Raw genomic sequence first — 14,519 nt, 5'->3', positions numbered from 1 at the left:
TGTAAGGAATAAATTTGATAGCAGTGTCTTGCTTAGAGTCATCATTCAGTTAGTAGTAGCTATGATTAATATTGGTAATAATAAAATGCCACAATAAATGATTGACTGAATTATCCGCATCCTCCAAAAATGGTGCGTGATTCATAAAACACTAGATATGGCAATTAAGTCATACTCTGTGTAGAAGCTTTCATTCCTATGCTTAGTGAGTGGCTGCTTCTGCCCATCCTGTCTTGGGCTAGGGATGATGGAGACTTGAAAATTGAATGGTATTCAGCCCTGGTGATGATTTGGCCTCTTTTTCCCACTGGGTGGTATCATGGCAGCCCTGTAATCTGTATGGTGTCCTCTGAAGCTAAGCAAACCCAGGAGGTGTTCAAGGTGTTCAGGAAAACTGGAGACAGCATTGCGAAATGTCAGTTACTGCATGAAGCTATGAACTCCAGAGAGCTACAAAAAATAGCTTGCAGTGATTGAATTCCTTTTCTATTTTGTTGGTTTTGTTTATGCCTTAGTGGTTTCCCCTTTTAGACAGAGCACATGCTTTTAAAAAATTCTAATTGTATGTTTGCTTAATGGTGTATAATTATATATCAAGTAAATATATAATTATGGAGTACTTTAAATTAATATTATTTACTTGATTGAGTTAATGATCCTGGAGCTATTTGCCTATTGTGCTAAGAATAATTAAGCCAACTTTTAGCTGAGACTCATTACAGATATTGACATTTGGGGTGTGTGTGTGTGTGTGTGTGTGTGTGTGTGTGTAATAGCCAGTTTTTAAAACCTTCAAAAATATTGCTGGGGCAATAAATTTTCTATACTTTCATTCTATTACAGTCTAAAAACCCAATAAAATGGGTTCACCTGTTCCCTCCTCAAGATATGGTACATGTGGACAAATCTTATTATAAAAATAGGTTGCCAAATGGGGTTCATTCCTTTATTCTTTCACTCGTTCATTCACTCAGCAAATACCATATGAGCAACACATGCACAGTGGACACTGGGGTTACAAAAATGAGTAAGTTATGGTCTCTCTTCTCATGGAGCTCGGTGTCTAGAAGGGGAAACAGATACAAGCAGTTTATTCAGTACTGCTTGACCGCAAGCTGGCATTTACTGTGTTTATGTTGTGCTACTTAATTCTGACAACAATCCTACAATGCTCATTTACACTTTACACACTAGATAATCGAGGCCTGGAGAGGTTAGTAAGTTGCTTAAGGTTAATCAAGTAGTAAATGGTAAATCCAGAGTGAAAATCCAGCCTGTGGACTTAACCATGTTGCTCTACTGAAAAAAGCTGTAAATAGATGAAAATAAACAGGGGCTTGAATATAAAGATGACTAAGCATTTCTGTGAGTATTAGAGAAATGATCAGAGACAAGAGGGCACTTGAACTTTTTTTTTTTAAACATTTGAGTTAAAGATGCATATATAATGTACCATTTTAAGTGTAGAGTTTAATTACATTTATATTATTTTTTCCTCCTTCAAACCCCATCCCACTCCCCTTCCTGGCCTCTGTTAACTACTAATCTACTGTTGATCTTCATGAGATCCACATTTTTAGTTTCTGCATATGAGTAAAAAACATGCGGTATTTCTCTTTCTGTGCTTTGGTTATTTCACTTATAATGGCCTCCAGTTCCATCCCTGTTGCTGCAAATGACAGGATTTCATTCTTTTTTATGTGAATAGTATTTCATTGGTACGTATACCACATTTTATTTATCCATTCATCCATTGGTAGGCACGTAGGTTGATTCCATATTTCGGCTATTGTGAATAGTGCTGCAGTAAACATGGGAGTGCAGCTTTATCTTCGATATATTGATTTCCTTTCTTTTAGATATATACCCAGTAGTGGAATTGCTGGGTCATATGGAACCTTCATACTGTTCTCCAGAGTGATTGTACTAATTTACATTCCCACCAACAGTGTATAAGAGTTCCCTTTCCTCCACATTTTCACCAGTATCTGGTATTACCTGCCTTTTTGATACAAACTATTTTCTTTTTTTTTTTGAGACGGAGTCTGGCTCTGTCGCCCGGGCTGGAGTGCAGTGGCTGGATCTCAGCTCACTGCAAGCTCCGCCTCCTGGGTTTACGCCATTCTCCTGCCTCAGCCTCCCGAGCAGCTGGGACTACAGGCGCCCGCCACTTCGCCCGGCTAGTTTTTTTTGTAATTTTTAGTAGAGACGGGGTTTCACCGTGTTAGCCAGGATGGTCTCGATCTCCTGACCTCGTGATCCGCCCGTCTCGGCCTCCCAAAGTGCTGGGATTACAGGCTTGAGCCACCGCGCCTGGCCAATACAAACTATTTTAACTGAAGTGAGATGACACTATATTGTGATTTTGATTTGCGTTTCTCTGATTGGTGATGTTGGACATTTTTTCATATAACTGTGTGCCATCTCTGTATCTTCTTTTGAAGATCTGTTAATTCTGTTCAACTCTTTTGCCCAGTTTTTAATTTTTTTTTTTTTTTTTTTTTTACTATTGAGTTGTTTGAGCTCCTTATATATTCTGGTTATTAATTTCTTGTCAAGTGGATAGTTCACAAGTATTTCCTGCCATTCAGTGGGTTGTCTTTTCACTTCACTGATTGTTTTCTTTGGTTTGCAGAAGCTTTTTAGCTTCATATAGTCCCAATTGTGTATTTTTGCTTTGTTTGCCTGTGCTTTTGAGGTCTTCCACAAGAAATTTTTGTCCAGATCAATGTCCTGGAACATTTCTCTAATGTTTTCTTCTAGTTGTTTTATATTTTCAGGTTTTGGATTCAAGTTTTTAAATTTTGATTTGATTTTTGTATATAGTGAGAGATATAGGTCTATTTTCATTTTTCTGCATATAGTTACCCATTTTTCCCAGCACCATCTATGGAAAAGACTGTCCTCTCCCCACTGCAAGTTCTTGGCATCTTTGTCAAAGATGAATTGGTAGTAAATGTGTGGATTTATATCTGGGTTCTCTATTTTGTTCCATTAGTCCATGTGCCTGTATTTATGCTAGTACCATGCTGTCTTGGTTACAGTAGCTTTATAATAAACTTTGAAGTCAGATAATGTGATGCCTCTCACTTTGTTCTTTTTGCTCAGGGTGGGTTTGGCTCTTTGGAGTCTTTTGTGGTTCCATATACATTTTAGGTTTTTTTTTTTTTTTTTTTTTTAAATTTTGTGAAGGATGTCATCGGTATTTTGATAGAGATTGCATTGGATCTGTACATTGCTTTGGGTAGTATTGCCATTTTAACAATATTATTTCTTCTAATCCATGAGCATGGAATACCTTTTCTTTTTTGTGTGTCCTCTTCTATTTCTTCCATCAGAGTTTTATAGTTCTTCTTGTGTAGATCTTTCACTTTTTTGGTTAGATTGATTCCCAGGTATTTTATATTTTTTTGTAGCTATTGAAAATGGCATTGGTTTCTTGATTTCTTTTTCGGATTGTTGGTTGTTAGCACATATGGATGCTCTTGATTTATGCATGTTGGTTTTGTATTCTGCAACTTTACTGAATTCATTTGCCAGTTCTAACAGTTTTTTTCGTGGAGTGTTTAGGTTTTTCTAGCCATAAGATCATGTTGAGTTCGAACAAGGTAATCTGACTTCTTCCTTTCCAATTTAGATGTCCTTTATTTCTTTTTTTGCCTAATTGCTCTGGCCAGGGCTTTCAGTGTTATGTTGAATAATAGTGGTGAAAGTGGGTATCCTTGTTGTGCTCCATTCTTTAGAGGAAAGGCCTTCAATTTTCCTCCATTCAGTATGATGTTAGCCATGGATTTGTCATAGATGGCCATTATTATTTTGAGGTATGTTCCTTCTATATCTATTTTCATGAGGATTTTTTTGTTTTTTGAGACGGAGTTTTGCTCTGTCACCCAGGCTGGAGTGCAGTGGCGCGATCTTGGCTCACTGCACCTCTGCCTCCCGGATTCAAGCAGTTCTCCTGCCTCAGCCTCCCAAGTAGCTGGGATTACAGGCACCTGCCACCATGCCTGGCTAATTTTTGTATTTTTGGTAGAGACGGGGGTTTCACCATATTGGCCAGGCTGGTCTCAAACTCATGACCTCAAGTAATCTGCCTGTCTCACCTCCCAAAGTGCTAGTATTATAGGCGTGAGCTGCCACGCCTGGCCTCATGAGGATTTTTATCATAAAGGGATGTTGAATTTTATCATATACTTTTTCAGCATCTATTGAAATAATCATATATTTTTTGTTCTTGATTATATTAATGTGGTATATAACATTTATTGATTTGCATATATTGAGCCATCCTTTTACCCATGAAGTGAAACTTGTTTTTTTTTTTTTTTGGAGACCGAGTCTTGCTCTGTCACCCAGGCTGGAGTGCAGTCATGCAATCTCGGCTCACTGCAAGCTCCACCTCCCAGGTTCATGCCATTCTCCTCCTCAGCCTCCCGAGTAACTGGGACTACAGGTGCCCGCCACCATGCCCGGCCAATTTTTTTGTATTTTTAGTAGAGACAGGCTTTCACCATGTTAGCCAGGATGGTCTTGACCTCCTGACCTCGTAATCCGCCCGCCTCAGCCTCCCAAAGTGCTGGGATTACAGGCGTGAGCCACCACGCTCTGCCATGAAGTGAATCTTTATTGATAATGGTGAACGATCTATTTAATGTGTTGTTGCATTTGGTTTGCAAGTATTTGGTTGAGGATTTTTGTATCTGTGTTCTTCAGTGATACTGGCCTGTAGTTTTCTTTTTTTGTTGTATCCTTCTCTAGTTTTAGTGTCAGGCAATGCTGGCCTTGTAGAATGAGTTCAAAAAGTATTTCTTCTTCCAGTTTTAAAAAAAATAGTTTGAGGAGGATTAATATTAGTTATTTTAAAAATATTTGGTAGAATTCAGCAGTGAATCCATCAGGCCCTGGGCCTTTCTTTGATAGGAGAATTTTTATTACAGCCTCAATCTCATTACTTGTTACTGGTTTGTTGAGGTTTTCTATTTCTTCATGGTTCAATCTTGGTAGGTTGTATGTGTCCAGGCATTTATCCATTTCTTCTAAGTTTTCTGATTTGTTGGTATATAGTTGTTCATAGTTGCCATCTCTTATGAGTCTTTGTATTTCTGAGGTCTCAGTTGTTATGTCTCCTTCTTCATTCCTGGTTTTATTTATTTGGGTCTTCTCTCTCTTTTTCTTAGCTTACCTAGAGGTTTATTGATTTTGTGTATTGTTTCAAAAAAACAACTTTTCATGTTGTCTATCTTTTTTCTTTTTAGTTTTAATTTTCTTAATTTTTGCTCTGGTCTTTATTATTTCTTTCCTTCTATTAATTTTGGCTTTAGTTTGTTCTTGCTTTTCTAGTTCCTTGAGATGTATTGTTAGGTTGTTAATTTGAAGTCTTTCTACTTTTTTGATATCAGTGTTTATTGCTATAAAATTTCCTCTTAGTACTTCTTTTGCTGTATCCCATATGTTTTTGTATATTTCCATTTTAATTTGTTTCAATAAATTTTTAAATTTCCTTCCTAATTTCTTCATTGACTCATTGGTTCTTCAGCAGCATGTTGTTTAATTTCCATATGTTTATGTATTTTCCAAGGTTCCTTTTGTTATTTAGTTGTAAAGTTTTATTCCATTGTGGTCAGAGAAGATGCTTGGTATGATTTCTATTTTATTTATTTATTTATTTTTGAGATGAAGTCTCGCACTGTTGCCCAGGCTAGAGTGCAATGGCGTGATCTTGGCTCACTGCAACCTCCCCCTCCCAAGTTCAAGTGATTCTCCTGCCTCAGCTTCCCGAGTAGCTGGGATTACAGATGCCTGTCACCACGCCCAGCTAATTTTTTGTATTTTTAGTAGAGACGGAGTTTCACTATGTTGGCCAGGCTGTTCTTGAACTCCTGACCTGGTGATCTGCCTGCCTTGGCCTCCCAAAGTGTTGGGATTACAGGCATGAGCCACCGTACCCGGCCAATTTCTATGTTTTTGAATTTGTGCAGACTCGTTTTGTGGACTATGGTCTATTCTAGGAAATGTTCCATTTGCTAATGAAAAGAATATAAATTCTGCAGCAGTTGGGTGAAATATTCAGTAAATGTCAATAAGGCGTATTGGATCTTGAACGTGGGTTTTAAAAGATGAATTGGAGTTTACCAAGGGAAGAAAATACATTGCAGACAGAAAGGAGCTTGTACAAATACACATTTTATGATTCCTCTGACAGCAAAATATATCTTCCCAGTTATTCTGTATTTTTAATCAGTAAGTCATTTCCATTCCTTGAAAATAGACACATCAATGGGGAATATATATGTGGGTAAAGATTAGACCAGAACAAGGAGGAGACTCTCGACGTTCTGCCTCCACTTTCCTCCTCCTCCTCTCTTGTCCCGTCGGATGCTCCCTCCCACCGGCCACCTCTTTCCTCTCTTCCCCTTATTGGCTCCCTCTCTCTTCGCTCCTTCCTCCTTGCCCTGCTGTTGCGCTTTCCTGCATCTCTCCCCTTCTTCTCTCTCTCCTTCTCTCTCTCTTTCTTTTCTCTTTGCCGCCGTCTGTCTCTCCCCGAAAACAAAAAACAAAAAAAACGAGGGAAAGGTCAGGATGTTATAGGCAAGGGAGGAGGAAGTAAGTGGAATGTAAAAGATGAGAGGAAGGTAACAAAAAGAAAGGGGAGCAGCAAAGGCAAGATACAGGGGTGAACACAGAGGGAAATGTGAAAAGGATATGGGGAAAGCAAGCAGGGGTGTAGAGAAAGGATGAGAGGAGAGAGATAAAAAGAAGGAAACAAGTAGGCGGGGGGAAGAACGGTAATAGGAGGGGCGAGGAGAGGAGGGAGCGGCGGAATAAAGAACGAAAACGGAGGGATCCAACAATGGGAAAAGCGACGGCACAAAGTGAAAGCAAAGACTACTAGTGGTTTAAAGAGCAAAAAGAAAGAGAAAGCCTATAAAAGAGATAGTAAGCGAATAAGACGGGAATGAAGTGACGAAAGGCAGAACGAGAGACAGAGAAGAAGCGTGAAAGCGCTCAAAGGGTAGGGGGAGGACGTATTTACGTCGTAAACAAGCGACTCGGAAAATCAAAAGAGAACGCAAAGAGGATAGACTTAGGGGCCTTGCAGCAGAGAGAAGCGCAGAAAAGGACCACGGCAGGAGGCAGGTGTGAACAAAGCGGGAGACGAAGAAAGCAAGAAGAGGGGCGGAACAATGAGGGGAGGGATAGAAGTAGATAAAAAACAGGAGCCAAAGGAGGCGTAGGAGAGAGGAAAAGGGAGGAAAGGAGGATACGCGATATAGCAAGAGGAACGGAGGAAAAAGAGAAATAGGGGGGGCCGTAGAAAATAGTAGCGGTAATGAGAGCGCGTAGGGAAGAAAGGGAGATGACACGAGAAGCATGAGTAAGAAAGGAGGGAGGGCAAAGATTAAAGGTACCAAAGACGACGAAGGCAGATGATAATGAGAAAAAAGAAAACATAGGAAGGCAAGAAGGGCCAGAGCGAGAAAAGCGCGATCAAGGCGGAAGAAGTACAGAATATATATGTGGGTAAAGATTAGACCAGAAACAGCCCTGAATCATGTTGGATAAAAGGGGCAAGCCATTATAAAGTTTAAATTGACAGAGGCCAGTACTAGATCACCCTGAACTGTTTGGGAGCTATGCCAAACATTTCAAATACTTTGTTTAATAAACCATACTTGTCCCTCCCAAAGGTATATGAAAGTGGGTAACCTGGAGGTCTCCTGCCATTGCCCCACAGTCATCTTGTCGAAAAAAGTTACACGTTAACCAAAAAGAATGGGCTTTCTTGGCAGCCCCAGAGAGAGAAACTCAATGTGTTTGTTTTGAGATGTCAGCTCTACCAAGAGCACAGATAACTTCCCGGTCATATTTTGATTATTTATTATCTGGTTACCAGAAAAGGGCTAATCAAACACATTCCTCCTGCCTCCCTTTCCCATGGTCACATAGAAGGAATTTGAGACATTTGGGATTGCAGAGCACATTCTGACGTCATCTGTATGAAGCCTCTTCTTTCTCCAGAATTCTTTATCTCAGGAAATAGCACTTCTTGTGTCCTTCTATCCAGCCATTCACGCTGGAAACCTGGAGTTCAGGCTTGACTCTTTCCTCTCCCTCCCCTGACACACTCTTCAGTACACCTCTCCACATGCACACACTGCCACCATGTATCACCTGTCTTATGTCCAGGTGTCCCACCACCTCTCTCTCTATCTCCTGAGTCCCTCACGTATGTGTATACCCCACTGCCACTCAGCTAGCCTTAGCCACCATCATCCCTTATTGATACTCCTCACCAACCTCCTGACTGGGCTCCCTACCTTTAAGCTCTTGTTATCCATTTCTATTCTCCATACTGGAGCCTGAAAGATCTTTGGAAATGTAGATCTGAGAGTTGGTCTCCTTAAATATTCTCCCAGCTCCTTAAAAAGACTGTATGATCTGACCCTTCAGTCTATACTCTCACCATGGAGGACTTCATTTTTCTTCAAATATGGCCTGTCCTGACTGCAGCGCTTTCATTGGCAGTTACCTGATATAATAATAATAATTGCCAACATTTATTATCACTCTGGGTGTGTCAGATACTGAGCTAAGCTCTTAAAGTACATGTTCATGTAGTATCCACAGTTGTGTGAGTTATGTAGAAGGTAATGTTCACCACATTTTATGAAGAAAGAAAGGCTTAAAGAGGTTATGAAGTTTGTCCAACTGTAAGCTTCTCCTTGTTGTTTCTTAGCTAAATTAGTAAATATGTAATCAACTGGGGATCATGCCTTAACAGTATTTTGAGGCAAATGATAATGTCAACCAGTGTGCTGTTGTAACATGATGATTTATATTCAGAAGATCTGGGCTGCACTGAGCAGCACTGTGACTCTGGGTAACCTCTGAGAGTCAGTTTTCTCATCTGCAAAATGGGGATTATATTATTAATACCTGTCTTAGATGATTGTTGCATGGATCAGAGCCAAGCAGTGTTCCTGTAACTTAGTTGATGATCCATAATGTGTGAAAAAATATGCATGTTAAGTGAATGAAAATGCCAAGGGTTTCCCCTGTAAGTTATGTCCTTTGATTAAAAGAGAAAAAAAATAGATCCATGCACAAGCCTGCCTTTGGCTCACTCTGTAGCACTTTTCATGTTATCATGAGAGCTGGGATAAATCAGAGATGGTGCAGGACTTATAACCCTATAATTAAACATTTGTGGGAAGGTCAAAACATTTTATGCTTAACAGAAATGAAATTCTTTGTAACCTCACAGAATAGAAAAAATCCAAGTCTGTGCTTGAAATGGTCTAGTTTAATTTAAAATGTGTTTCAAAATGTGTTTTCATACCTTTACTGAAACAGAATTCTTTAATTTAAAAAATTGCTGTGTTAAACACCCTCTTCTTCATATATTTGGACCCTGTTCCCACTGTTCCTGCCTCTAGTAAGAGAGGATGTGGTATCACTTCCAGAAGATGTTGTTTGGTGTGATACCTGCTTATGAAGAGGAAGTTGCTGGAGGAATTAATTTCCTTTTGCTGTGTTCCCTTAGGTCTCAGAATGCAGTTGGCCCATTAGGCAGGCTCCCAGTCTGCACAACCTTTTTGCTGTGTGTCGGAATATGTATAACTGGCTGCTGCAGAATCCCAAAAATGTCTGTGTTGTCCACTGCTTGGTGAGTAACCTTTTGTTGTTGGTGGTGATGGTTTGGTTTGGTTAAATATGGATGAGCCTGTACACAATGGTAGACAGGTAACATTTGAGTTCAATAGGATTTATTGAGCCCATATTTAGGAATTCGATAATGTGAGAGTTGTAAAAATAAGGAAGGGATTTATTATTCCTGACTTAAAGCTTGACCACCAGTGGGAAAGGCAGATGTATACACAACTCACATAGTGTAGGGACTCTAGAATGTGCTAAATATTATAAAAGAGGTAGAAACAGGAGTGATGTGTGCGCAGCTAAAAATGCCATTGACTTTTGTGTGAATAAAGTTAACATTAACATATTGGCATATTTATTTTTTCTTCCTGTTTGTGTTTGAATGAAAATAAAAGAAAAAAGATACCTATGTCCTTGTAAGAAGTCACATAGATTGACTGTATTTGAGAGCATTCCCACTGGGACTAATGATTTTTCTGACCATCGGCTTCCTAGAGTTCCTTTCCCTAACTCTTCTCAGAACTCTTGCCTGTCCTTTACAATTCAACTTTCAGTAAAATCCTTCAGACTCTTCAGTATTTTCACAATACAGACATTCCCATTATATCTAAATGTCTTCTATGACTTTTAATACCCTATGTCATAATAAGCTCTTCTCCTACATATTTTTGCACTAGACTATTGTAATCTTGCAGGAAGGAATCATGCCTTTTTTTAAACTTTTGTACTCCAGGCATAAAAGGCTTCAGTAAGTGACTGAATACACAAATGTAATGTGAGCATTAATGCTGGAAATTTCATTGCTTCTATGAACTTTAGTGTGTATGTTTTTGCTATAGTATTACTTGATGATTCCCCACCCCCTGTCCTTTCTTGAGAGCAAGTTGGCTAAAACAGGAAAGAAACAGGAAAGAAAGTTGAAGAACATTTTTTCTTTCTTTTTGCTTCAAATCTCCAAACTCTTGGCAATAAAGGAAAAACACTTAGTGTTTGTAAGAATTTAATGTTGAAGACCAAAGGATTTTCCTTTCCAAGGCACAGCAGATGGTGCAACAGAACAGATTACTTTTAGGGACTAAGCAGCCTTAAGCACCTTGGTGATTTTCTCTTCACTCAAGAATTTTCTCTAAGTTCAGAGAGCCTACATCTGACATCTTGATGGAGGAAAGATGACTCAACAGAGACCAGAAACTCCCAGTTTCAGTGATTCTTCATAAAGAATAAAAACCCAATGAAGAAGAAAAAAGAAGAGGCAAACAAAAGATTATGGTTCTACAGGGGTGCTCAGTAAACTCGCTCGAAAAGGATATGCATATGTTGAAATCAATACCATGTCTTTGGGAAATGGAATTGAAGCTGGGGGAGGGAACTTTTTTTTTCTTTTCTTTTCTTTTTTTTTTAAGATGGAGTCTCGCTCTATCGCCAGGCTGGAGTGCAGTAGCACAATCTCGGCTCACTGCAAACTCCACCTCCCGAGTTCAAGTGATTCTCCTGACTCAGACTCCCAAGTAGCTGGGACTAGAGGCATGCATCACCACGCCCATCTAATTTTTGTATTTTTAGTAGAGACAGTTTTCACCATGTTGGCCAGGATGGTCTCGATCTCTTGACCTCGTGATCCACCTGCCTTGGCCTCCCAAAGTGCTGGGATTACAGGAGTGAGCCACCGCGCCCAACCTCTTATTTTTATCTTAATATACTACTGGTTGTTTTATTAAAAATAATAAGCATAGCTGAGCATAGTGGCTCATGCCCGTAATTCTAGCACTTTGGGAGACAGAAGTGGGTGGATCACTTGAGGTCAGGAGTTTGAGACCAGCCTGGCCAACATGGTGAAACGCCGTCTCTACCAGCCAGGTGTGGTGCTATGTGCCTGTAATCCCAGCTACTCGGGAGGCTGAGGCAGGAGAATCGCTTGAACCTGGGAGGTGGAGGTTGCAGTGGACCGAGATAGTGTCACTGCACTCCAGTCTGGGCAACAGAGTAGGATTCCCTCTCAAAATAATAATAATAATAATAATAATAATAATAATAATAATAATATATAATATAGTCTTTTAGTAAAAACAAACACTTTTTAAAAGACCTGCATCACAGGGAAAAAGAGAGGCTACATATCCAAGAGTCATGGATCTGTGAAAAGAGTGTCAGGAAGGCTAAATTCTGAAAATAAATCAGATTAAGAAAAATATCCTTTGTTTAAAACTGTGTTTGGAATAATGACAACAACAAATTCTTGAGGCACGTGGTATAATCTTAACTCCTTTATTCTGTTTTCTTTATCAGAGGGAAAAAATGTCAAACTAGGAAGGACGTAACAATGATACTTTAGACAAAGCTGATAAGTAGCAAGATAGTACAAGAGCCTCACAATCCTTCAAATTAATTCACTCTCAAGGCTTAAATTATGTGACACAATGCCAAAAGCACTTGGAGAAGCAATTATGGATTTCATTTGTAATATGAAGAAACAGGAAGGAGAGGTGCCAGGCAAATGAAGGGAGGAGATTTTTTTCCCAAAATATGGAAGGAGGTTGATCCTGGAAAGTTGTAGGCTTGTGAACCTGATGGTAATTCAAGGCACAATTCTGAGAAAGTTTTGCACAGATGATTTTAAATTCTTAGCAAAAGGGGAGTCTTCACTGGTTCGTTATGAGCACATATAAAACCAACTGAACACTTCACATGACTAATAGACTAGTTGAGATAGTTTATTGGAGTCCCGCAAAATATTTCTTATTTTGTTATAGTCAAGATGGAGAAATTTGGCTAGGTTGTTATATATTTAGTTGAGTTGAGGTTGAATATCTGCTTCCAAAGGTAGGTGATTAATGGATCACCTTTCTCCTGGGAGAAAGTTTTATTTAGTTATTCATTTTAATCAACACCTTTGATGAAGATATGGAAATTCAGCTTATCAATTTTCTTAGAATTATAAGGGTCACATAATGAATTTGGATTTTAAAAGTTCTTGTAGGTTGGTCACTTAACAAAAACTAACAACCTGAAATTAAATACAAGATAAATGTAAAGTCCTGAATTCTGATTTTAAAAGATTAAACATATTTGCATATTACCTTAACAGATCATCTGGAAAAAATCTAGGGGTTTTTAGTGGATTGAGAGAATAATAAAAGCTTATGTTGTTGCTTAGCCTGCATTTATACTAGTTTGGCCTGGGGTTATGTTAATACAAGCATAGTGTCCAGAGTAAAGAAGATGATATTTCTCCTCTAGTTTGGTCAGAATATATCTCATATCTTGCATTTCACATCTGGGCAGCACATTTAAGGTTGTCATTTTAAAACTTGAATTTGTTTAGAAGAAATGTGCTAAATGATGACATCTCTTAAAATGGAATATCAAATGAGGAAGAATAGAAGGGATTGAGTTCATTTTAAAAGGGAAATAGAAGCATTGATGGAAAGGGAGGGTATTTCAGATATGTGAAGGACTACCATAGGGAGAAAGGAATAGGTTTATTTTTTGGTCTCACAAAAGGATGAGGGTCACTGAGTGGAAGCTATGGAGGAATGGAATTCAACTCAACATATTCAATATAAGGAAGAGCTCTGTAAACTGGAATGGGCTACTTCAAGTAGAAGTAATCTCCCTGTCACTTAAAGTGTTCTAGAAGAGACTAGGTCACCATCTGTCAGGGATGTTACTGAATTTTGTCTTAATTAGCTTGAGCTGCCATAACAAATATACCATAGGCCAGGTGGCTTAAACAACAGAAATGTAGTTCTAGAGGTTGGGAAGTCCAAGATCAAGGTGACTGCAGTTCTTTTCTTTCTTTTTTTCTAAGAGATGGGGTTTCACCACGTTGCCTAGACTGGTCTCGACCTCCTGACCTCAGGCAATCTGCCTGCCTTGGCCTCCCAAAGTGCTGGGATTACAGACATGAGCCACTCTGCCCAAAGTGCCTGCACTTCTAATGTCTGGTGAGGGCCTGCTTCTGGGGTGGCAGATGGCTGTCTTCTTTTATCTTCACATGGCCAAAAGCAGAGGGAGATGACAGCAAGCTCTTTTGTCTCTTCTTATGAGGGCACATTTCCCATTTATGAGAGCTCCACTCTCCCTAGCTAATTACCTCCCCAAAGTCCCACTTCCTAATACCATCACATTGGGGTTAGGATTTCAGCATATGAATTCTGGGGCATACAGACATTTAGTCCATACCAGATTTATTTCTACATTGAATGAAGTTGAATCTGGTGAAGGTTCTTTATTTTATATGAATCTAGGAACATACTTTGCATGAGATACATATATGCCATATCCCAACAAGCAGCATTTACCTAACCTGGGAGCTCTTTGCTTCCAGTCCTAAACCAAGAGACTTCAGCTATTAATTATGATGCTAACAAGTCCAAAGTTACTTTGAAGTTTATGTTATTTTTCAGTAAATATATACAAATCAAATGTATTTTGCTGGGCTTCTCAGATTACAGTCAATTTTATTCTAAGGATAAGTCTTTCCTTGCTGCTGTGATTTAAAAAGCTGAAACAAATTTTGGTTTTCAAGTAAATAATTTTTAAATGAAAAGCACCCACAGTTAAGAGGATTTCTCCTCTATCTCTCTCTTAATTGCAAATTCTGCCATTCTCATTGGAGAATGGCTGATTTGATCAGGTTCATAATGAATTTATGCATTTTCTTTGACAGGATGGACGGGCGGCATCATCAATTCTGGTTGGTGCTATGTTCATTTTCTGTAACCTCTACTCTACTCCTGGCCCAGCCATTCGATTGCTATATGCAAAGCGACCAGGAATTGGACTTTCACCATCCCATAGGAGGTAAAGTAAGCTAGATGCTGGGTAAGCACAGATGTGGTCTAATTGGTGTCATGTACTGT

The 14,519-nt window shown here is 39.1% G+C and overlaps 1 protein-coding gene across 4 annotated transcripts in view; it reads left to right on the top strand.

Moving 5' to 3' along the window:
• The window catches only part of DNAJC6 (DnaJ heat shock protein family (Hsp40) member C6), a 160,007-nt gene that overhangs the window by 113,288 nt on the left and 32,200 nt on the right, over positions 1–14,519 (top strand). For all 4 annotated transcript variants that reach the window (XM_030942489.1, XM_030942490.1, XM_030942492.1 and 1 more), the window contains 2 exons: positions 9,545–9,667; positions 14,327–14,460. In XM_030942489.1, the coding sequence (XP_030798349.1) occupies positions 9,545–9,667; positions 14,327–14,460 (257 nt within the window). The remainder of the gene's footprint in view (positions 1–9,544; positions 9,668–14,326; positions 14,461–14,519) is intronic.

This window comes from Rhinopithecus roxellana, chromosome 12 (genome assembly GCF_007565055.1).
Source record: "Rhinopithecus roxellana isolate Shanxi Qingling chromosome 12, ASM756505v1, whole genome shotgun sequence".
Lineage (NCBI taxonomy): Eukaryota > Metazoa > Chordata > Mammalia > Primates > Cercopithecidae > Rhinopithecus > Rhinopithecus roxellana.
The sequence above is the reverse complement of the archived record's forward strand: the minus strand, read 5'-3'. Positions and strand labels throughout refer to the sequence as shown.